Source organism: Cervus canadensis, chromosome 4 (genome assembly GCF_019320065.1).
Source record: "Cervus canadensis isolate Bull #8, Minnesota chromosome 4, ASM1932006v1, whole genome shotgun sequence".
In the NCBI taxonomy this organism is placed as follows: Eukaryota; Metazoa; Chordata; class Mammalia; order Artiodactyla; family Cervidae; genus Cervus; species Cervus canadensis.
The window spans coordinates 19,964,513-19,988,481 of NC_057389.1; the positions used below are offsets into that span (position 1 = coordinate 19,964,513).

Genomic DNA, 23,969 nt, shown 5'->3' on the forward strand with positions numbered 1-23,969 from the left:
GGATGCTTGTAAAATCAGAGCTTACTATTTTTACAGAATATTTTACTATACCAAATTCTTAATTTGTCTCAGAATTCTTACCTCTAATAATAAAAACAACACACTAATGGTTACTTACTTGGGCGATTCTGTACTTTCTCTGTTAAAGTAGAGTTGAGTAGCTCAACAAACAAAGACTCCGACCTTTCTGGCTCATCATCGTCCAAGACTGAAACAGTTATTGTTGCCTCACTCTGATTGGCTCTAAAAATAGCAAATCCAGAAGCTGGTATATAGTCTTTCCCTTGAGTTGCTCTGGCTAAATTAGGGGGAAAATGAGGCGGTTTTTCCGTATCATCCAGTGTTGCATATGTGACTTTAACTTTTCCCAAGAGGCCTTTTAACCTTATTATTGACAACGTGACGTTCTGGGTTGCTTCCTCCACTTTCATAGGTCTATTTCTTTCAGAAAAGATGAAGACCCCGTAAGGATCATCACTAGCCAAAACTATTAATGTGGCATTAGAATGAACACCTAGAGAGCCACTGGAGACGCTGAGGATGGTCACAGAGAATGCTTTATCCAGCTCTGGATCTTCATCAGGCAGTATTTCCACTGTGATGTTGGCACTCTTCTGTCCAATCTCAAAGGTGACATTGCCAGAGGTGAAGGCCAGATCGCCATCAGGGTCAGAGTCTATGCTCCAAAGCAAAGTCACTCGAGACAGAGCCCCATGACTTCTCATAATCTTTAAAATATTGAATATTAAAATGTTAAAAACAGGCATTAAATCCACCGACTTAGAAGTGTGGATATACAGAACAGGATATTAATTTGTAATTTTATTTTAAATAAGCTGTTCTGAAGAATATGAGATTCTTGAAGGCAATGCACTACATATCTTTGAAGACCCTCAGGGAGTTCCCACTTAAAAAATGATTGTTATATGAAATGACAGATTGAAGGAACATGTTTATCTTCTAACTAAACTGCAGCTGTATCATTTCTGCAACTACAACATATACCAGTAATAAAGCAAATGTAATTAACAGTGTATTATATTACACATTCATGAAAATGTTTTCATTTCCTGCAAAGAGGGTATACACTTTATTGTAAGGAATAGATGACTGATAATTTTTCTGAACAGTTAGCCATAAAACTCATTTTTTTAAAACAGATTATATTTAACTTCAATATAATATGAAAACAAAAATTCACCAAAAAGTATACTCAACCCAAGGTTATATAAGATACATTTAAGAAGCAAGAGATGTTTTTGTCAATAGTATGTTAAAAAGAATGAAAAATCTTCTTTAAAAAAAATCACTTCAAGTTACTGTATTGTTAGTTGCTCACTCGTGTCTGACTCTTTGCAACTTCATGGACTGTAGCCTGCCAGGCTCCTCTGTCCATGGAATTCCCCAGGCAAGAATACTGAAGTGGGTTGCCATTTCCTTCTCCAGGAGATTTTCCCGACCCAGGGATCAAACCTGGGTCTCCTGCATTGCAGGCAGATTTTGTACCGTCTGAGCCACCAGACGGTACAAGCCCTACTTCAAGTCAAGTCCCAAGTAAACATAATTTTTATACTTAAATTAAGAATGCTGACTCAATTAGAAACAGGAATTTTTATTAAAAAAATTTTAATAAACTGAATCCTTTTTTTTTCTTTCTTGAGTAATTTGTTATCCTTTCTAAAGCTGTTTAATTTATGCCACAACAGTTTACTGCAGATCTGCCATAAGAATACAGAAAATATATATTCTGAGTGATCTTTCTTCATCCTTTGAATAAAATCTGAGGACACTGAGCAAGCTTCTGGCTCCTCTAAATTATCTAACAATAGAAGCCTACTTAATTCCTACTAGATGAATGTACAGTAGAAACACAAATACATACATACACACACACATCCCCCACATAGAGATGTTATTATTGCTATTCACTAATGTTTTGCATTTTCTTTCCTTCTGGGAAAGATACAAGCCAGGATGACATTTCTCTACCCAGTTACTTTCGCGTTGTCATGAGACATGCTTTGACCAAAGAAGCTAAATGGAAATGCTGTGAATGACCTCCAGAGAGAAGCTGAAGAGCCAGCGTGCAGTTTCCCCCAACCACGCTTCCCCAGTCAGTGGAGACAGAAGTATCTATTGAGTTATAGCCTTTGCAACCCTCAGTCCTAAGTGATTGATGACAGCCAACTTCAGATGGGACATAAAACATGAGTGAAAAACAGATCTTTGTGGTAATAAGTCGATTAGAATTTGGAGATGTTTGTTGCCACAGCTTATCTGAATTAAGATAAAAATCTATATTTTTATATTAATAGATATTCCTTAAAGAGTCAGGAATCCTCAGAATCATAATGTATGCAAAATGAAATACAAAGACAAAAGACAAATCACTGTTTAATTATCAATTTGAATTGTCGGTGCCACTAGATTCATTCCCCTCCACTTACACAGAAAAAATTAACATAAAGTATACCTTAATAATACAATAAAACAGTGTTTAAAAAAAAAACAAAACAGAAAATGTCTAGGACTGGAGGGAAGAATGTACTCACATTGAATGTAACAGTGCTGTATCCATCTTCTGGTTCAGTTCCGCTGACAAAGAGTGACGCAGGGCTAAATTCAAATACACCATGAGCATGGTCAGAGGCTGCAACTGTCACTAGAATTTGGGAAGCCACTCCTAGACTGGCTGCATGAATAAGTTCCAACAAACAGAAGAAAATGTTAATCAGTAATTTACAAACCAAAGGGAAAAGCAAGGAACAACTTTTTGAAAAGGGTTGTACCATTCACTGAGGATGTTCTAATTTGCTTTAGAAAGAAAGGCAGACACAAATGGCTGCCACAATATTCGTGCTTTTCTGACCTTCCTCTGTTTGGGCTCCAACGTGACATACAAGTGCTGCATAAGCACTTGAAGATGAATAAGGAAAACTTGTTTTTCTTTTTCTTCTCTATGAAAGAGAACATTCTTCCACACAGAGCATAGGAGGAAAGTCTCTCACGACCTTTGCTGACCTTGGAAGAACAGGAGCCAAAATAACTCCTACCTTTATAAAACAGTAGTTTTCCTACGATTTTCCCCAACCTGACTGCACAGATTCTTGTTTCCAAATGTGCAGTAATTCTATGCCTATTTTCATCATATTACGATATTATAGATCTCTCTCTCCTGGTCTCAAAGAGTCCAGTACTATAACTAAAAAGATGCTAAAATCTAAATAAATAAGTACTTTTTTCCTAGGAAGTATGTTTGGCTTTTATGCTGATTAAATATGTGGTCAAGACAATAAGGAATCCAAAAATTAGGACAGTAATTAAATACAGAAGTTATAGGAGACATTGACAGAAGTCAGGAATGAGAGGGGTGTTAACAACTTCTGAAACTAAAATTATAAAACCTGACACTGTGAAAAAGGAATGTTTTGAGCATAAACGGAATCTTTCTGAGGGTGAGAAAGAGTCCCCCCTAAAGAAAAACAAATAGTCTATGTATTGTCTCTTTATATGAAAAAATATTTGAGGTAAAAAAGCTGAACCATATTTATATATACATCTAATTCAAAAGGCATCCTTTTTTCAATATTTCCTTCAATAAATTGGCAATTTATTCTCCCCATTTATTTTCTTAATTTCTCTTTCCCATGTGTTTGATTAAATGCAACATATAATGACTCATATGTTGTCGTAAAGAAAATCAGTATGACACATTTTACATGAAAATATAAATATTCTATTTATCTCTTTTTTAGGTATTCAAAGCTATGTAAAAGCTTTTTCAATAATCACTTTTGTAAATGGTACCAAGGAAAATTTCTGTTATAATTAGAATCAGGGAACTGAGTCACATTAGGTTCACAAAGAGAGGAGGAGAGTCTGAGTTGCAGAGGCAGACAGGACTTGATTCTGACTTGATCACTTTCCAGCTGACTTATAACAGCATGGAGTAAATAATACTTGATAAAGTTGTGCTGCTTAATGAGACAAACTATATAAAGGACCTGCATATAGCGGGTATCGAGAAATGGTTAGTATTGTTGTCTCTAAAAAGAAAAGTTAAAATGTAGACTAGTAAAGGGCCTTGGAATAACTGCTTACCACGTCTGTGATTAGCTGGAAGGAAGAACTCCATGTCCCCATCACCACTACCACTGCCATCAACCCTAAAGAGTTCAGTCACTTCACAAGGAGAAACACAGAGTCACGACCCACACAACATACATTGACACAATGAGAAAATTGAGAGTGCTTAAAACATATCCAGCAAAGAGGAAAATACAGTAATACTAGACATGCATTCTTTCAAATAAAACAGATTAGGTGGTAATGGTATAACATTAGTCAAGCTACCAAGTTATAAAACTTTCATTCATAGCTTCAGAAAAATATTCCACATAGGTTGCAACTGGTATTTCCTATTTCCGCCAATTTAACTAGCTTTACTTTTAAATTTTCACTTTACAGCAGTGTAAATTGTTTTCATCGTTCATATAAATATTTTTTTCTTTTTTTTTCCCTTTATTTATTTATTTTTTTTTCCAGTGGGTTTTGTCATATTGGGTTTTGTTCATATAAATATTTTTAAATATTTGTGTGTATGTATCAGCCTATACTTAGTCCTATAAACCTGTGACAGTCACCATCCCACTTACAACACTATGTGTATTAGTCACTCAGTCATGTCTGACTTGTTGCAATCCCATGGAGTATAGCCCGCCAGGCTCCTCTGTCCATGGGATTCTCCAGATAACAGGACTGGAGTGGATAGCCATTCCCTTCTCCAGGGATAAAACCTGGGTCTCCTACGTTGCAGGCAGATTCTTTACTATCTGAGCCACCAGAAAAGCCCACTTACAATAACTAATTCAAAAATTGGGGAAATGCATCTAACATTCCCCTTTAGCCACACACTTAAGTTCTCACATTTCGGCACCCAGACAAGTGGTCTAGAAACCTCGGCTTCAGTCCTGGCTGTGACAGACACCAGCTGTAAAACCTTCAGCCAGTCACAAAAGCCCTTGGCACCTCACTTTTCTCACCTATAAAAGGTGCCTGCTGCCTTTTATACAGAACTGCAGTAAAGACCAAATAAATGATACTGTAGAAAATGAGGGACCTTGGCAATATATGAAGACTGTAAGAAAGGAAAAGTGGTTCTAACTTTATTTCCACTACATCTCAGAAGCCAACCATTATTTTACCAAGTATTTGCAAACAAAGAAGGCAGGAAGGGCAGCGGTGGAAAAGGAAGAAGAAGAGCAAGACGACATCCACACCTATGTGCTTCTACCATATCCTTGATTGACATGTGAGGCTAAGGTCTGCCCTGCTCTTCCGGGCTTCCCCTCCCCGGGACTGGGATATACCAGACATGAGAACTGATGACACCCAAAACCTGAAACAGCCTTAGAGACAAAATGGATTTCAGGGAATATCCAGTGCATGGCTGTGCTTCCATATTAACCACAGGTTACAAGGAAGAGGGGCAAAATTTAATCCCAATGTACCCCAACTAGCATAGGACACCTACTCTGGTGGCTGTCATATGTAGAAGGGTCTTACTGGCAAAACAGTGTGGAATAAGGATTTCTCCTTTGATCCCCCAAAAGCTTAGTTCTACAAGCTAAATCACCTCTTAGGCAGCCCAGCTATGACTCAAGGAATGGAGGCCTGCATCTAGGTTCCTCTACCTCCAATCCCCACTCAAGGTGGGCTGGGAGGATCAGATTCTCTGCCAGTACAGCTGACTTAGGAAAGTGCAAGACTGGTTTTCAAATGAGTTCTCGTGCCCAATAATACATACCGATGTATATTCTAGCGATATAAAAGGAAGCTCCTCTATAAAATCACAAGTAAACACTATGATCACAAATATAATTTCTAAAGAAAATCTGATGTTCCTTAACAATCAATATTAGGTAAGGCTCACTAACATTTTCTCTATTACCCAAGTAGTTTTCGCAATAAGTAATACAAAGAGCAACTTTTCAAATACTTTACAGTGACTTCTGATTAACAAAGTCCTTTCATGAAAATAATGATCTGGAAATGGGAGGACTTGTCTCTTTGCTTGAGACAAGCAAAGCTGGTCCTGTTACATGACACCAGTCCAGCAGGGTGTCCAGCTTGCTTTTACTGTTCTATGTAGCCAACCAAGCTGTGATGCTGTTTAATCATTTCCCTGACCTGTCCTCTCTGGTTTCACCTGGGCTTTGGGAGAACAGGGAAGGCAAACATGGGAAAATTCTGTCATACTTCCCCAAAGTCTCACTAATACTAAAAGACAATCTTAGTATTTCTGTCCTACCCGATTTCTCCCCCTTGGATGGCTTATTCAGTACTATGACTTTCTTCATCAAAACATAAAAATAATAACAAGATAATAATACCAGCTTTTGTAAGGGAAGAGACTGATCTGATGAATACCAACTCTCAAATTCTTACACTTACAAAGATAATATGGTACACATCTCATGTGTTCTATAAACCCCCAGCAGCACCTGCTAATCAAACAGAGTGATGCTTCTGCAAAGAAACATATACAGTTAATCTATCTGGGATAAATAAAGACTGTAAGCAGCCTCTCTTCAATACAGAGAAGTTTTGCCATAAAATGGATTTTTGACTCCAAAAGTCTGTGATAAATCAGAGTTTTCAGCATATTAGAACTGAGAATATTGTTAACCTGCTTTATTGATAATCACTTCATAATAGGTTTCCTAAAGGGATTAATTTTGACCTATTCTACAACTGGATATAGCTAAAGGAGCTACTGTGAAAACTGAAATAAGGAAGAAGAAGGAGAGATGATTTTAGGGGCACCACTATAAATGATAACTATAATTTGGTGATTCAGCATAATTAAATTATTTCACTATAAAAGCACATCTACTTTAGCAAAAGACCAAAGGGCAATGAAAGAGGGAAAACCAGCACAATAGGTTAATTCAAAAGAAACTTATTTACTTAACCCACTATCATAGTGAGTGGACAAGTAAACTTTTGATATTTTTGAGTCACCATTCTTACCTCCTCCTTCCAAGTTTAACAACTCAACTTTAAAGGATTTCTCCAATTCAGGAATAGAATTATCAGTGATATTTACAGAAATGTATTTAAATCTTTCTCCTGGTTGAAATTCTAAGGTGCCAGCAACACTCTGAAATATAAATAAAAGATCTGTTCATTAGATTATAATTATTTTGTGTATGAATGTAAAAGATGAGAATGTTTACTATGTCCCAGATTGTTACAAATACTGAAACAGATGCAGATAAATATAAAATTGAAAACATTTAAGTGGCTATGAACAGTGATTAATATAAATTCTAAATAATAAATACTCTCAAACTAAATAAAGTAGATGGATTTTTATTTCTCTTACTTGCTTATTCATCAAAAAACTATTAAGGCAAATAAGAAATCTGTATAGGTGACATCCACAAATTCCTAAACAATTAATTCAATGGGATATATGAAATTCCTTTGACTAAGTATACTGAGAACTATTCGGATTACATCACTGAATAATTTAAATGCTACGGTATAATAATAATAATGGCATTTTCCCTAGCAATAATAAATACTGATCCACTGGGCATTAATTATTCTTTAATTATACTCTCAAATGAAATTCATAATATAGATTTCCCATCAGAAAAGTTCATAACTAAGAGAAAAATAAAGAGTTACTTGAAGTCTTAGGGTCCTTTTTTCTCCCATTACCTAATATAAGCATTTTCCTCTCAAGTCATGAGAATAAATTTTAAAGATGTTTAAATTTTTCTACGGTTAGGTTTTGTGGACAACTCTATTTCATCCTGTGGAACAATTAATGATCTTAAAACTAAACTGAGGAACCCAAGTACCAATTCACTTAATCACTCATTTATTAATTTTTTTTCAATATTTTCAAACACATAGCATGTGCATGACACCACTTAGGATGTTTAGGACTCAAAATTAGTCAAGACATATCTCTATCTCCATAAAAATATTCCAGAAAGAGTGTTAAGCACAGGATGGAAAACAGCAACTATAAAAGACATATCATAGGCTCAAGGAAAAAAAAGTACCTTTGCCTAGTGTCCAGTTATCAGAGGAGTAATTCTACAAGTCTTAACAACAGAAATAACATCTGACTGTCTTAGGAAACCATAATATTTAACCCTAGCAATATCTTACACAATTGGCCACTCCCTCACTTTCTGGTATTCCATGATATCACACTTTCTGTTTTTCCTACCTTTTTGGCTCATCCTTGTGTTCTTTGCAATTTTAACATTCTCCTAGGACCTGAAAAAGCTATTCTTCATCAGATTCTCCCTAGACTCTATCTCTAGACAAGGTTATACCATATTCTAAGCTTTTAATGTTATGTATATGTTTCCAACTCCCAAATTTCTACTGGCAGACCTATACTTTGCAGACACTGTTTTTTGGGGTTTTTGTTTTTTGTTTTTTTACAAATTAACAGTGTGTGGCAACCCTGCACAGAACAAGTTTATTTGGGACCATTTTTTCCAATAGTGTTTGCTCACTTGTCTCTGTGTCACATTCTGGTAATTTTTGCCATAGTTAAAATTTTGTCATAATTGTTATATTTGCTATTGTGATCTGTGATCTTTGATGTTACTGTTATAGTTGTTTGGAGGCATAGGGAAAGACATCCATAGAAAACAGCTAACTTAATACATGTCACATGTGCTCTGACTGCTCCACTGACAAGCCATTACCCCATCTTGCTCCCTCTCCTGGGGCCTCCTATTTTCTTAGATACAACAATATTGAAATTAGGCTAATAAGTAACCTTACAATGACTTTTACGTGCTCAAGTGACAGGAAGAGTCACATGTCTCTCACTTTAAATCAAAGGTTAGAAATGATTATTAAGCTTAATGAGAAAGGCATGTCAAAAGCTGAGATAGGCCAAAACCCATACCCATTCAGCCAGACAGGTAGCTAAGTTTTAAATGCAAAGGAAAAGTTCTTGAAGGAAACCAAAAGTGCTACTCCAGTGAACACATAAATGATAAGAAAACAAAACAGCCTACTGATGCATATGGAGAAAGTTTAGATAGAAGTGGTCTAGATAGAAGATCAAACGAGTCACAACATTCTCTTAAACCAATAATCCACAATCTTAAACCCTAATCCACAAAAGGCCCTGCTGCTGCTGCTGCTAAGTCGCTTCAGTCGTGTCCGACTCTGTGCGACCCCATAGACGGCAGCCCAACCAGGCTCCGCTGTCCCTGGGATTCTCCAGGCAAGAACACTGGAGTGGGTTGCCATTTCCTTTTCCAGTGCATGAAAGTGAAAAGGGAAAGTGAAGTCGCTCAGTCGTGTCCAACTCTTAGTGACCCCAGGGACTGCAGCCCACCAGGCTCCTCCATCCATGGGATTTTCCAGGCAAGAGTACTGGAGTGGGGTGCCATTGCCTTCTCCGACAAAAGGCCCTAACTCTCTTCAATTCCATAAAAGCTGAGGGAGGTGAGAAAGCTGCAGAAAAAAGGTCTGAAGCTATCAGAGGTTAGCTCATAAGGTTGACAGAAAGATGCCAACTCCACAACACAGAAGTACAAGGTGAAACGGCAAGTACTGATGCAGAAGCTGCACCAAGTTATCCAGGAGATCTCGCTAAGATAATTAATGAAGGTGGCTAAACTAAAGACTCTTTCAATGTAAATAAAACAACCTTATATTGGAAGAACACACCATCGAGGAACTTCAAAACTAGAAAGAAGTCAACGGCAAGATTCAAAGCTTCAAAAGACAGACTAATTTTCTTACTAAGGGCTAATGCAGCTGGTAACTTTAAGTTGAAGCAAATGCCCATTTACCATTCCAAAAACCCGAGGGCTCTTAAGAATGATGCTAAACCTACTATACCTGTGCTCTATAAATGGAACACTAAAGCCGAGATGACAGCACATCTGTTAACAACACAGTTTACTAAATATTTAAGTCTACTGTGGAGAGCTACCTCTCAGAAAAAAAAAAATCCCTTTCAAAATATCACTGCTAACTGACAAGGGATCTGATCATCCAGGAGTTCTAACGGAGATGTACAAGATTCGTATTGTTTTCATGCCTGCTAACACAACATTCGTTCAGCAGCTCATAGCCTGAAAATTCTCAAAAAGGTCTCCAAAGGTACTAACTTTCTGACAGTCACGGAGGATAAGAACATATTTTTTCATTTTGTTTTAGTTATTAAAGAAAATGATAATCCAACTGGAGATTGAATATGGTCATATATGTCAAATCCACAACTAACAGCATACTCAATGGAGGAAAGCAGAAAGCATTTCCTCTAAGATAAGAAACAAGACAAGGATGCCTACTCTCACCCCTTTTATTCAACAAATAATTTTAGAATTTGTCTGAAACACAGAAGACCTCAAATAGCCAAAACAATCTTGAGAAGGACAGAGCCGAAGAAATCACACTCCCTGACGTCAGACTACACCAGAAGGCTACAGCAATCAAAACAGTACGGTACTGGCGCAAAAACAGACACAAAACCAACGAAAGCAAAAGTAAACAAGTCGAAACTAATAAAACCTCAAGGCTTTTGCACAGCAAGGAAAGCTATCCACAGAATGAAAATACAACCTATCAAATAAGAGATTTTTTTTCCAAATAATATGACAAGTAAGGGATTAATATCCAACATATATATACAATTCAGACAACTCAACATTTAAAAAATCAACTCAATTAAAAAATGGGCTAAAGAACTGAACAGATGTTTTTCTAAAGAGGAATATAGATGGACAAGCACATGACAAGATGCTCAGCATCGCCAATCACCAGAGAAATGCAAATCAAAACTACAATGAGATATCACCTCACACCCGTCAGAATGGCTGACATCAAAAACAGCACAAATAACAAATGTTGTCAAGGATGTGAAGAAAAGGGAATGCTCATACACTACTGGTGGGAATGTAAATTGGTACAACCACAGTGGAAAACAGTATGGAGGTTTCTCAAAAAACTAAAAATAGAACTGTCATACAATCCAGCAATTATACTCCTGGATATATGTCCAGGATATATATTCACTGGATATAAATTCACTAAAGAATATAAATTTATTATTTTGAGGAGATAGCTATATTTCCATGTTCATTGAAGCATTATTCACAGTAGCCAAGATATACAACCTAAATGTCTGTCAGCAGATGAATAAAGAAAATTATATAGATAGATAAATACACTGATGGACAGACAGAAAGAACAGAATATTATTCAGCCTTAAGAAAAGAAGGGGTCTTCCCTGGTGGTCCAGGGATTAAGAATCCACCTTCCAGGGAGGGGGGGTGGGTTCCATCTCTGGTTGGGGAACTAAGATCCACATGCCAAATGGCACAGACAAGAAAAAAGAAGTAAATTCTGTCGTATACAACAGGGATGAACCTGGAGAACATTATGCTAGGTAAAATAAGGAGACACAGAAAGACAAATACTTCATGATCTCACTAGTACATGGAATCTAAAATAGTCAAACTCACAGAAGCAGAGACCAGACTAGAACAGTGCTTGCCAGGATCTGAGGGAAGGGGAAAATAAGGAGATGTTTACCAAAGGATACTTCCAAAGTTTCAGTAATGCAAGGTGAATAAGTTCTGGTGCAGTACTATACTACACACCTGAAATCTGCTAAGAGGGTAGATCTTAAACTTCCTGAAAGAAAGTGAGAAAGGAGGGAAGGAAGGAAGGGAAAGGAAACATTATCTATGTGAAGTGATGGATATGTTAATTAGCTTGATGGCAGTAATTATTTCACACAGTATATGTATATCAAAATATTAAATTGTAAATCTTAAATATATATAATTTTATTTGTCAACTATACCTCAATAAAGTTAAAAAAAAATAGCTTTTAAAAGAACATCAGTATAAGACTGAAGTGTTTCTTTAAGAGAATGCAGAGAAGACAATAATACTAAGCTGAGTCGAGATACCCTACGGAAGGTATTTCATACCAAACTAGCTAAAGATGAAATAAATGTTAGGGCAAGAGAAATATAACTTGCCCAATAAAACAAGTCAGAAAACTTTGCCAACTACAATACAGCCAAAATTAATTGAATTCACTTAGCGAAGTTTTCTGGAATTTGGGAGAAAAAGCATGCACAAATTACTGAAGACTACACCCTTGTACAGGTCTTATTAGGAATAAAAGGAAAATCAAGATAACTAATATTAAATTTAAAGGAAAAGATTCTTTGGAAAAACAAAAGTTGAAGGATATAAAATACTTCCTGAGAAGTATAGCCAAGAAGAAATTATGAGCATTCACTTAATATGAGTAGCGGTGACAATAAGGCTACATAACAGTTATTCAGGGTTACTTATATATGTGCCACATACAGTATGTGACACTTAAAACTGCCATTAATCCTCAGGGTGACCTGCCCAACAGGTATTATCTCTCTCTTACCAATAAGGAAACTGAGGTCAGGAAAGATTGACTCTCCGTTAAGGACACACATTTAGAAGCTCAGTTTAAACCCAGTTTCCAAACTGGTTTTCTTTTTTTGCCAGTACCACACTGGTTCTCACTTGGAGAAAAACATTAAAATTGAAATGACATAGACATATAATTTCTTTACAATTTTGATTGTGTTCGACAGACACAGACAAGGGGATTGAAAATGTCTACAAAACATAATTTTTAAATACATACGATTAAAACCTAGAAGATCAAAATAATATGATGAAGACTATGACAGATAAAAGGGACAAGAGAAATCAACAGGATAGCTATTTAAGTGTCAGACTTTGGGGGACAGAAATACTTTAAATTCACATAAATTTAAAGGCTTCACATAAATCTCAAACCATCAATGCTTCCTTTCCTTGTTTAATAAGTTGCACGTACAGTGCCAAGCCCCTTGCAATCCTAGAAGGGGACTGTGTATGTTCTACAAGTGTATGGACTGCTTCAAAAGGATTAAGGGATTTTACCTGGTAGTCTTCAGGACTGAATGCTGTCAGTGACACTGTTCTATATTCTGCTATAACCCTCCCCAGGAGCCCTTGTGCACGGACGACCAACAACCTAACTTCTCCATCTTCCTCCCGCACGGTGACGTGGGGAACACTGCGTGCAGGTAGGGTCATTGGGTCCTCAGGCTGCGGAGGCGGCCCAGTGCAGAACTGTAGCAAGCCTGGCAGATACAAAGAGAAATGGCATATTTGCCCCAGTTATCTGTGGAAGAATTTCATATGCACTTAAAACTATCTTACACAGTTATTTTGATCACCAGGATAAAATTCAGAGGGCTCTCCTTTAGAAAAGACCTCAGGGACGATTTGATTAACATGCTTTGACACAGAATATGGTAGGAAGTTTTCAGGATATTAAAAACTAAAATGACAATTTTCCTTGTCTCTACCTAAAGAAAACTTTTTTTAAAGGAAACGTCAATAAAAAGAACAGTGATGGAGTTTTACAATATATATTATCATATATTTACTCATATTTGTCTCTAGAATTCATCCTTAAACATATAGCAAAACAAAATTAATGGCACCCCAAAGGACTTGCAATTCATTTTTTTGAAAATTTAAGTATGAAAATGAGTTGAAGAACTCCCCAGGTTTCCTACACAGACTTTTTTTACTGGATGCTTTCCTGCAAAAGAAATACTACTTTTCACTGCAGAAAACAGTCTCAACTTATTATAACAGACATCTGTTATAGTTGCCCAACTAAGAAAATTATCCCTTTTCAGCATATGACAAGAAGAAATTAATATAAACAGACAGTGATAACTCTACTTTTTGAAGTCTAATAAAACATAAATTACAATGTACTTCAACCAGGTGTTAACATATCACAGTAGGATAATTTTTAAAACTAAAACTTTTGATAGCCATGAATAAAAATACTTTTATTTCCATTTAAAATAATCCTGCATATACTTTATAAAATATATTCTTTAACTTTAGAAACTGGTTCTTTTATTTCATAAACACCATCCCTCAAAATGGCAGCTTAGAAGTTCAAGAGCTTAGAAGGTTAGAGATCCAAAGAAGGTCTACTTCAATCATTTTGCAAAAGTCCCTTAAACTCTTAACAAGAACAAGTATACCCAGAGGAGGGAAGACTATCCTTGCACAAGGGCATGGTTACCATATGGATGATCACTAGCTTTGATGGTGATATCTGTTGTTTCCTTTTCAGGGTCTATGCTTGCACCACTGGTGGGAGTCGAACCTATTTTCCCATCTCCAGGAATCGCAGAAACCAAGGTCACACGGAAATACTCATTAAGCTCAGGAATATCATCATCAAGGACATAAATATTCAGGACCTTTAAACACAAAAATCCAGAGGCAATAAGCAATGACAAGTAGAATAAGCAAGCAGAAAGTATTTACCACTCACCAGAAGAAAATAAAGCAGCCAACTGAAGTTACTTCCTAACATGAGAGATTTCTACAAAAACTTAAACATTAAAACACAGAGTGAGAGAGAGACAGAGAAAGATCTGAGAAATTAATTCTTTAATCAATAATGGGTACTGAACAGTAATATTTTCTGTATAAAAATATCCTAGTTATGTATTAATATCATAGCATATGTGATATAGTAATATACCCGTATCATATATTCCTTGTACCAAAGACAGCAATATTACCAACCTCAGGGTAAAGAATTCCTACTTAAGGGAATGCACGTTATGTGTTAGGATGTGGTAGGATTGTAGGAAAGGACAATATGTCTAGTTACTGCCTAAGGAAAGTCTGACATACCTAGAGGCAGCATGCCAGAAAACAGATTTACAATAGACCCTAGAAGTCTGGCATACACAAACTGCCCAAAAAACATTTGGAAAAGAAACAGCAATAATTCAGCCATGCTCTGCAAAACCTAAGTCAAAATCTGAAGTGAAAAAATGATTCCTCTCTCTTTCATTAACTAAACAAGCATGTTGACATCTACAATGGGCAATTTCTAGTCCAGAGACTTAAGAGTCGTCTGTAGGAGAGAGACCTGTGGAAAAACATTTAAAATGCAATGTAAAAATGTCATAGAGTTACGTACAAAATAAACTGAGAACAGAACAATCAGCTCTACCCGTGTCTCCTGCGTTGCATTTCCCGTATTACAGGCGGTTTCTTTTCCCCTGAGCCACCAGGGAAGCCTCTGTCTGGTAAAGGTTTTACAATAGACAGGTTTGAAGCAAGTCTTAATGAATTAGTTGTAGTTTAAGTAATAATGGGGGAAGGGCAGATAAAAGAAACAAGAGCATGAAAGAATAAGATATCTGGGGAACTACAAGTAGACACTAAGGCTGGATGGATAAATAGAGGTCAAGATTATAGGGACCTGTCCTGGTATCATCAGAAAAATGAACTTCATTCCATAGAGAGTAAAGCAAAACTGAAGAATCATAAGCAGGAGACAGATAAAATGAGAATTACATTTCAGCATCAGTACCAAGGCAGAATGTAAACAGAGTGGACAGAGCCAGAAGGGGTGCAAAAGTTAGGAGGTGACGGACCAGAAATACTGAGGTTCTAAACTAGTGCAAGGACAAAGGAGATGAGAAAAAGAGATGGATTTGAGATTTGTTCTGGGGACAAAAGACCCAGATCTTAAAGACTCAGCATAGGGAGTGAGGGACAGGCAGGAATGACAAATGATTTCCTGGTTTCTTCGAGAATGGAAGGTGACAAACGTCTGAAAACAGACTGTACCTCCAAATGCAAGTTTCAAACACTAGTCACTGGGCCTAAAATTATTTGGAGAGCCTTTTTTTTAATGTAGTTTTTGTACCACTAGGCCCAAGGTAGAATCTGAATTTGGTTTTGGTGTTCATTTTGATCAGAATTTTAATTAATAAACTAATATTTGGAATGGTCAATGTGCTCAGATATTCTACTCAAATATTGTCATTGTTCTTGAGCTAGAGAAAACAAAAAGTAGACTTAAGATTTAACACATCTCGCCCCCAGAAAGCAAGCTGACAAATGTTACTACGAAAAGCAACACCAAAACATCAAGCTGTCCATTAAAAATGAAGCAATTAATATTTTTTCAAGCATTGAATGATACCAAAGTAACTGCTCATTTTAGTGAAATGAAGACTTTCAAACTGAAGACCATATCAACTATAAATGTATTTCATACAGTGACTTTATTATGCTATACACTTTACTTTCTATTTTTTAAATCTTGATCATAACTCACTAAACTGATTTCATAACTAACAGACCACTTAAAAACACTTGAAAAACACATCTCTATTTTAAGTTCTTGCATTGTGGCAAATACCAACACACACTTTTAGACTCTCTGGCAGCTAAGCTTCTGGGTGCAATTTAAGTATACTTAATTAAATACACTCCCTCAGATACCTAGAAAGCAACAGCAAAACTACTGCTGTCTATGCTAGAAAACACAGTGATAGAGCATCAGCAGACACCCCAGGATCCAGGCTCTGGCTTGGTAAGACTGAGAGGCTGCTGGAGATTCAGCAGGTATAGTGCTGTAAACCAATACCCTTATTCAGTGTTTTTACTGTTGCTTTAAAGGTCAATTTATTTTTTAAAGAACTTTTAAAATGATAGAAGAAAATACCTTAAATAAATCTTGACAGCAGCATATATGACTATTTACCTAACCAAAATCTTATTTATTAACTCTTATCTCTTCCAAAATATACGTGAACCCACTTTATAAAACAGTGGTTCCCAGTTACACTTTTATTTCATAGTTGGTAAATTTTCCAATAGAAAAATTTGAGGATCAACTCTGTTTTCCAAAGAGGAACATTAAAAATTCACCACATACTGTTATTATTACTTGATTTGAGTATTTCAAGTCTAAAAAAGAAGTGAAAAAAGCATCAGAAAATAGTCTTTTAAATTGAATGATCTCAGCCTCGTGAAAGCTTACTAGTGTCCTCCTATTCCTCATTTTAGCGAATATCAGTAAAAATATTTATCATCACTCTCTCTTCAGACTGCTTTAGGGGAAGTTTTGTTTTAACATTTTTCCTTCTTTCCCCAAAGTATAGATAGTTGGCCACTCTTCTTGAGCTTTAACTCTTTAAATCTTAAGAATATTTCAAGTTTGCCCTAATTTTATCTTTTTCATCCAGTCAATGCCTAAGTCCCTTAAAAATTTCTTCAAAGATTACATTTGCAAGTCTTAAATTATTCTATTTATCACTGTTGACCTATAAGCTATCTACGTTTCTAATAAAACATTACACTGATATGAATATTCCAACATACTAGACTAATAGAAAGTAAGAAAATTTTTGATATAAGAGAAGGTCTCATTTTTATTTCACTTATAAGAAGTGTCACTTATTTCTGAAGTATATATTCAGAAATCAGACTCTGGTTCACAGCAAGTTTTTGAGAAAACTGGTGATTTTTTACTTTCAAAACAAAGAAAGATTACCTATTTTTCCAAATTTAAAAATAAAATGAGATTACAGTTAAAATAATTCCTCTTGGCTGACTGAAAGAATTCTTAAGTGTTGAATTTTTAAGTATTAAGAATTTTGCAGTTTCTCACTGTATTGGTAATAAATAATGATAAACCTTCATGCTATACCATTTTTATTAACACATATATTAAAGAATAGATAAAACTCTAACTGGTGGCTCAGTGGTAAAGAACCCACCTGCCAACGCAGGAGAGGCAAGGGAAGATGCCCTGGAGAAGGAAATGGAGGAAACCCACTCCTGTATTCTTGCCTGGGAAATCCTTCGGACAGAGGAGTGTGTGGGCTACAGTCCACGGGACCACTAGAGTCAGACTCAACTTGGCGACTGAACAACAATGACAAAACTATAACACACGTTATTCAACATTCTTAATGTTTCTTTTGAAGAAATAAATACAAAAATATCTTAGACCATGAGATATACCTAATCACCTAAATATTCCAAATTGCTTAAAAAGCAGGATGCTAAAAATAAATTACACAACAAATGGATAAGGGGAAGCTTCCCAAGAGGTTTTCAAAGAAAGAAAAGAAGACAGGATTTACCTCTGATCTCTGCCAAGGAAGGAACATGATACTTCCACTGGCATTAGCAAAATCATCAACAAGGTAATTAACACCATCAGATTCGATCTGTGAGATAGTGTAAAAAACATGCACATAATCCAGAGCTCCTCTGGTTCGCTCCACTACACATGAAATGGTGGATCCCTCCTCTGCAATCTGAAATTGAACATAAACTCGTTGTAAGTATATACCGATTCAAATCAGTGATAAAATTACAAATGCTTTCATGAAATTCTTTCACCATAAACTTAGTTCTGTAACTTTCTACATCTGTAAGGAGGCCTCTACATTCTTCCAGAAATATCTCTGATTGCTAAAAAATATTTACAATCATTGGTTTTTTGGTTCATTCCTTTAAAAGGATAAATAAAGGCAAAACAGCAATAATTAACTATACCATGTAATTCATTCATTGAAACCTCTCGGGTCTGGCACTGTGCTAGTTTTTTGTTTGTTTGTTTGTTTTTAGTACAACCCTTTTTCCAGGTAAGTCTAAAGAGGAAAACAAGCTCATGATTTTATGATGAGTTAGCACTAAAGTTAAGGGTAGGGAGTGGAACATGACATCACGGAGAACTTTTTAGGCATAAACATAAGACGTAATCAGGAGAATCTGGCGAAATCATTTGGAGGTGATACAAAGTATCCAGTGGGGAGAATCTTGAAAAATTCCTGGTGGGGAGACAACGGTCAGGTAAAGGAGGGCACTGATACTGTAATTAATATCTTTTTGCTATTTCTGACATAAACACATATATGTGTGTTTACATACATGTGTGTGCATTTTTTCCTGTGGAAAGCATTTTTATCTATATTTTAAGACAGTGTTTAGTAATTACATGGAGCAGGAAATTGGAATATCTTAGGTCTTCATATTCTTGTTCTCCCGATTCTATTTTTATAGTACCAAATACATAACTCATAGAAAAAAAGAACTAAAACTGAATAAACAGAGCTCAAACTATAAATCTTAAGACATAGTGTCATTTTTTAATTTTTCTTATCAATCTTAAGCACCTCTGATCAACATTAAATACAGCTATTTTGGTGCCAACATCAGAGCTGAAGAAAACGGACTTGAAGCTTGTCTGCTAACAGGCAACAGTCAGTTATCAAGGAGCACGGAAACACTGGTTGTTGTTCCAGTAAACCCTCTGAGTTTCACTGAGCATCAGCACCCCTACTGCCTCAAGGTAAAGATCAAGCGTCCCAGGGAGCAGTATTGTGTAACTCCTTTATTTGCCGGCTCATCCACGAGCATAAGAAATCCAAAACGACCATATGGTTGTTCAGAAACAGCCTTTAGTCTGTTTCCTGATGGACATATTCTATCTCCTGGTCCAACCAGAACTTCTAATCCAGTGGAGCCTAAAACACGGGAGCAGGAGGGGATAGAGATTCAGTCCTACTGCGCCCTCTCGCTTCCTATGCCCATGTGGTCTAATCTCTGGAGACACAGAAACAGACATCAGCCACTGGGTACACATACTAGATCCTGAAGGACAGCACCCAACCCTTCAAATGTTGTCCCTGAGCTGGTACTTCGGCTGAGTCTTCAACAGAACGTTCCCCTGTTACACTAGGCCCACTGCTTCAGGTGATGTCGTATAATACATACACAGATGACGGAATGTTAGCCATAAAAAAGAATGAAATACTGCCATTTTCAGCATGGATAGACCTAGAGATTATGATACTAAGAGAAGTAAGTCAGAGAAAGATATTATATGTCATCAATTATATGTGGAATCTAAAAAGTAATACAGATAAACTTATTTACAAAACAGAAACAGGAAACTCCCTGATGGTCCAGTGGTTAAGAATCAGGCTTTCACTACCATGGGCCCAGATTCAACCCCTGGTCAAGGAACTAAGACTCTACAAGCTGTGTGGTGCTGGGAAGAAAAGCCAGAAACAGACTCACAGACACAGAAAGCTTATGGCTACCCAAGGGGGAAGGGTGTAAGAACGTTAGGAGTATGAGATGAACAGATACACACCACCATATATAAAACAAACAACAAGGATTTACTGTATAGCACAGGGAACTACTTCATGCAAAGATGAGCTTAATAAAGGACAGAAAGGGTATGGACCGAACAGAAGCAGAAGATATTAAGAAGAGGTGGCAAGAATACACAGAAGAACTGTACAAAAAAGATCTTCACGACCCAGATGATCACAATGGTGTGATCACTCACCTAGAGCCAGATATCCTGGAATGTGAAGTCCAGTGGGCCTTAGGAAGCATCACTATGAACAAAGCTAGTGGAGATGATGGAATTCCAGTTGAGCTATTTCAAATCCTAAAAGATGATGCTGTGAAAGTGCTGTACTCAATATGTCAGAAAATTAGGAAAATGCAGCAGTGGCCACAGGACTGGAAAAGGTCAGTTTTCATTCCAATCCCAAAGAAAGGCAGTGCCAAAGAATGCTCAAACTACCACACAATTGTACTTATCTCAGACACTAGTAAAGTAATGCTCAAAATTCTCCAAGCCGGGCTTCATTCAACTGTACATGAACCATGAACTTCCAGATGCTCAAGCTGGCTTTAGAAAAGGCAGAGGAAGCACAGATCAAACTGCCAACATCTGCTGGATCATAGAAAAAGCAAGAGAGTTCCAGTAAAACAAATATTTCTGCTTTATTGAATATGCCAAAGCCTTTGACTGTGTGGATCACAGTAAACTGTGGAAAATTCTGAAAGAGATGGAAATACCAGACCACCTGACCTACCTCTTGAGAAACCTGTATGCAGGTCAGGAAGCAACAGTTAGAACTAGACATAGAACAATGGACTGGTTCCAAATAGGAAAAGGATTACGTCAAAGCTGTATATTGTCACCCTGCTTATTTAACTTATGTGCAGAGTACATCATGAGAAACGCTGGGCTGGAGGAAGCACAAGCTGGAATCAAGATGACCGGGAGAAATATCAATAACCTCATATATGCAGATGACACCACCCTTATGGCACAAAGTGAAGAGGAACTAAAGAGCCTGTTGATGAAAGTGAAAGAGGAGAGTGAAAAAGTTGGCTTAAAGCTCAACATTCAGAAAACTAAGATCATGGCATCTGATCCCATCACTTCAAGGCAAATAGATGGGGAAAGAGTGGAAACAGGCTGACATTGTTTTTTGGGACTCCAAAATCACTGCAGATGGTGATTGCAGCCATGAAATTAAAAGACGCTTACTCCTTGGAAGGAAAGTTATGACCAACCTAGACAGTATATTAAAAAGCAGAGAGACATTACTTTGTCAACAATGGTCTGTCTAGTCAAGGCTATGGTTTTTCCAGTAGTCATGTATGGATGTGAGAGTTGGACTATAAAGAAAGCTGAGCGCAGAAGAATTGATGCTTTTGAACTGTGGTGTTGGAGAAGACTCTTGAGAGTCCCTTGGACTGCAAGGAGATCCAACCAGTCCATCCTAAAGGAGATCAATCCTGGGTGTTCATTGGAAGGACTGATGTTGAAGCTGAAACTCCAATACTTTGGCCACCTGATGCGAAGAGCTGACTCATTGGCAAAGACCCTGATGCTGGGAAATATTGAGGGCAGGAGGAGAAGGGGACGACAGAGGATGAGATGGTTGGATGGCAACACCAACTCAAAGGGAATGAGTTTGGGTAAACTCCAGGAGTTGGTGATGGACAGGAGGCCTGGCATGCTGTGGTTCATGAGGTCACAAAGAGTCGTACATGACTGAGCAACTGAACTGAACTGAACAGGAAACTATATTCAATATCTTGTAATAAACCATAGTGGAAAAGAATCTGATTCAGTGTAACTGAATCACTTTGCCGTACATGTGAAACTAATACGTATTTATTACAGATTATAAATCAACTAGAGTTCAGTTTAAAAACTGGTATTTCAAGGCCATATACAAATGGCATATTTTAATGTCATGACATAAATGGTATGTAAAGACTGGATGAGACAATAGAGAAATAAACCTAGATAGAAGAGGACCAAATACAATCAGGTCTGAAGTAACCCTGGTTTTGAAATGAGTATCCCAATACAACTGACATATCAGGAAGCATTCTAAACATAAATGGATTTCACATTTATTTATGTAAAACTTCATCCATTAGAAACATGGCAAACACAGAAAACTGCACCACCTGAAACAAGCTACATGGGCATGCACACCTTCCAGTTACCTCAGTTCAGCATGTGTGTTATCAGCCACTTACCTGCATCTAATATGACAACTTTCCCTCTGACTTCAAATAACCCTCCTTCTATCACTTAACCGCATTTTCCCCACTTTTACAAACAAACTTAACATTTTTTTAAGGTATACATGTCATACTTGATAAACATATTTAAGACTTAAAAACATTATGTAAACCTATTCTTTATTAGGTCCCTACATTTTAATTTTTCTACTACTGACCAATTTAGGGGGCTGTGTCTCTCTCTCCTAAGTTCTGTGTTTTTCATTACGTGATTTGCCATAGTGTGGTGATTTTTAGGAACCCATCAATCATGCTATGTGAGAACTAACATATTCTAAATGTAGGGCTCGCCAAGCCTAAGAGGCTGGAGGGAAGAACAACAGACAGAAACAGGTGTTTAATACAGTTACCTAATTTAGACATTAACATCAGCGTGTTCATCACAGCCAAATGGTGCACAAACACATGTGTGCTGGAAAGAGCACAACTCTGAGGTCACTCAGTCCTGGTTAACTGTTTCACTCTGTCACTTACCCAGCGGCCTCAGTCTCAGGGATCTGTTCTTAGAATGAAGATCACAAAGTCTCATGGGTTTTGGTGAAGGTTAAACAAGTGCTTTACATGATCCCTAGTAATATAGTTAAGTGCTAAGAAAAAAAAACCTTACATTTCTTCCCCTTATGTTGCAACCCCATGGACTGTACCCCGACAGCTTCCTCTGTCCATGGGGATTCTCCAGACAAGAATATACTGGAGTGGGTTGCCATGCCCTCCTCCAGGGATCTTCCCAACCCAGGGATCAAGCCCAGGTCTCTCACATTGCAGACAGATCCTTTACCATTTCAGCCACCAGTGAAGTCCAAGACATAGATTCAGTTCAGTTCAGTTCAGTCGCTCAGTTGTGTCTGACTCTGTGACCCCATGAATCGCAGCACCCCAGGCCTCCCTGTCCACCACCAACTCCCGGAGTTTACCCAAACTCATGTCCATCGAATCGGTGATGCCTTCCAGCCATCTCATCCTCTGTCGTCCCCTTCTCCTCCTGCCCCCAATCCCTCCCAGCATCAGGGTCTTTCCCAATGAGTCAACTCTTTCCATGAAGTGGCCAAAGTATTAGAGTTTCAGCTTTAGCATCAGTCCTTCCAATGAACACCCAGGATTGATCTCCTTTAGGATGGACTGGTTGGATCTCCTTGCAGACACAGATTAAATAGATCCAAAGATACACTGGGGAGTATGATGTTTCCTTATAGCTTTTTACCAAATCAATGACAAATAGCCAGACAGAATATAGGACTAAGCTTTTTGTCTGCAAGAATCACATGGGAAAAATTTGTCTATTTCATTAAAAATCTATCACCTACTAACTATTTTCAGTTTTAAAAAGCAGGCAAAAAGGACTATCCATATTCAATACAAATGTGTGCAGATGTATGCTATATATCAAAATTTCATAGAAAATTTAATAACTTAATAATTTATACAATAAAGCAGATTTTAAAGTGTTAATTAGGGAAGAAGTTTCAAGTGTCAAGCACCCATTAAAAAAAAAATTACATAGGATGTTTGGTAAAAATCCACCTTAGAAACTTACAAATTTACAGAAAAAATGACATAATGCCTGGCATTTGCTTTTAAAATTAATTCAGCCAGCAAAGAAAAAAACAAAACTGACAAAAGGCTGATAAACGTTAAAACTAAGTGAGAGGTAACTGGGGTGCCATATT

General features: G+C 37.0%; 1 protein-coding gene across 1 annotated transcript in view; it reads right to left on the minus strand.

The window, feature by feature from the left end:
• Window positions 1–23,969, minus strand: part of ADGRV1 (adhesion G protein-coupled receptor V1) — a 541,109-nt gene that overhangs the window by 436,076 nt on the left and 81,064 nt on the right. The window contains exons 22-28 of the mRNA XM_043464669.1: window positions 18,030–18,206; window positions 14,150–14,330; window positions 12,979–13,181; window positions 7,033–7,162; window positions 4,102–4,182; window positions 2,553–2,692; window positions 119–728 (exon numbers count right to left, since the gene is read on the minus strand). Coding sequence (XP_043320604.1) covers window positions 119–728; window positions 2,553–2,692; window positions 4,102–4,182; window positions 7,033–7,162; window positions 12,979–13,181; window positions 14,150–14,330; window positions 18,030–18,206 — 1,522 coding nt within the window. The remainder of the gene's footprint in view (window positions 1–118; window positions 729–2,552; window positions 2,693–4,101; window positions 4,183–7,032; window positions 7,163–12,978; window positions 13,182–14,149; window positions 14,331–18,029; window positions 18,207–23,969) is intronic.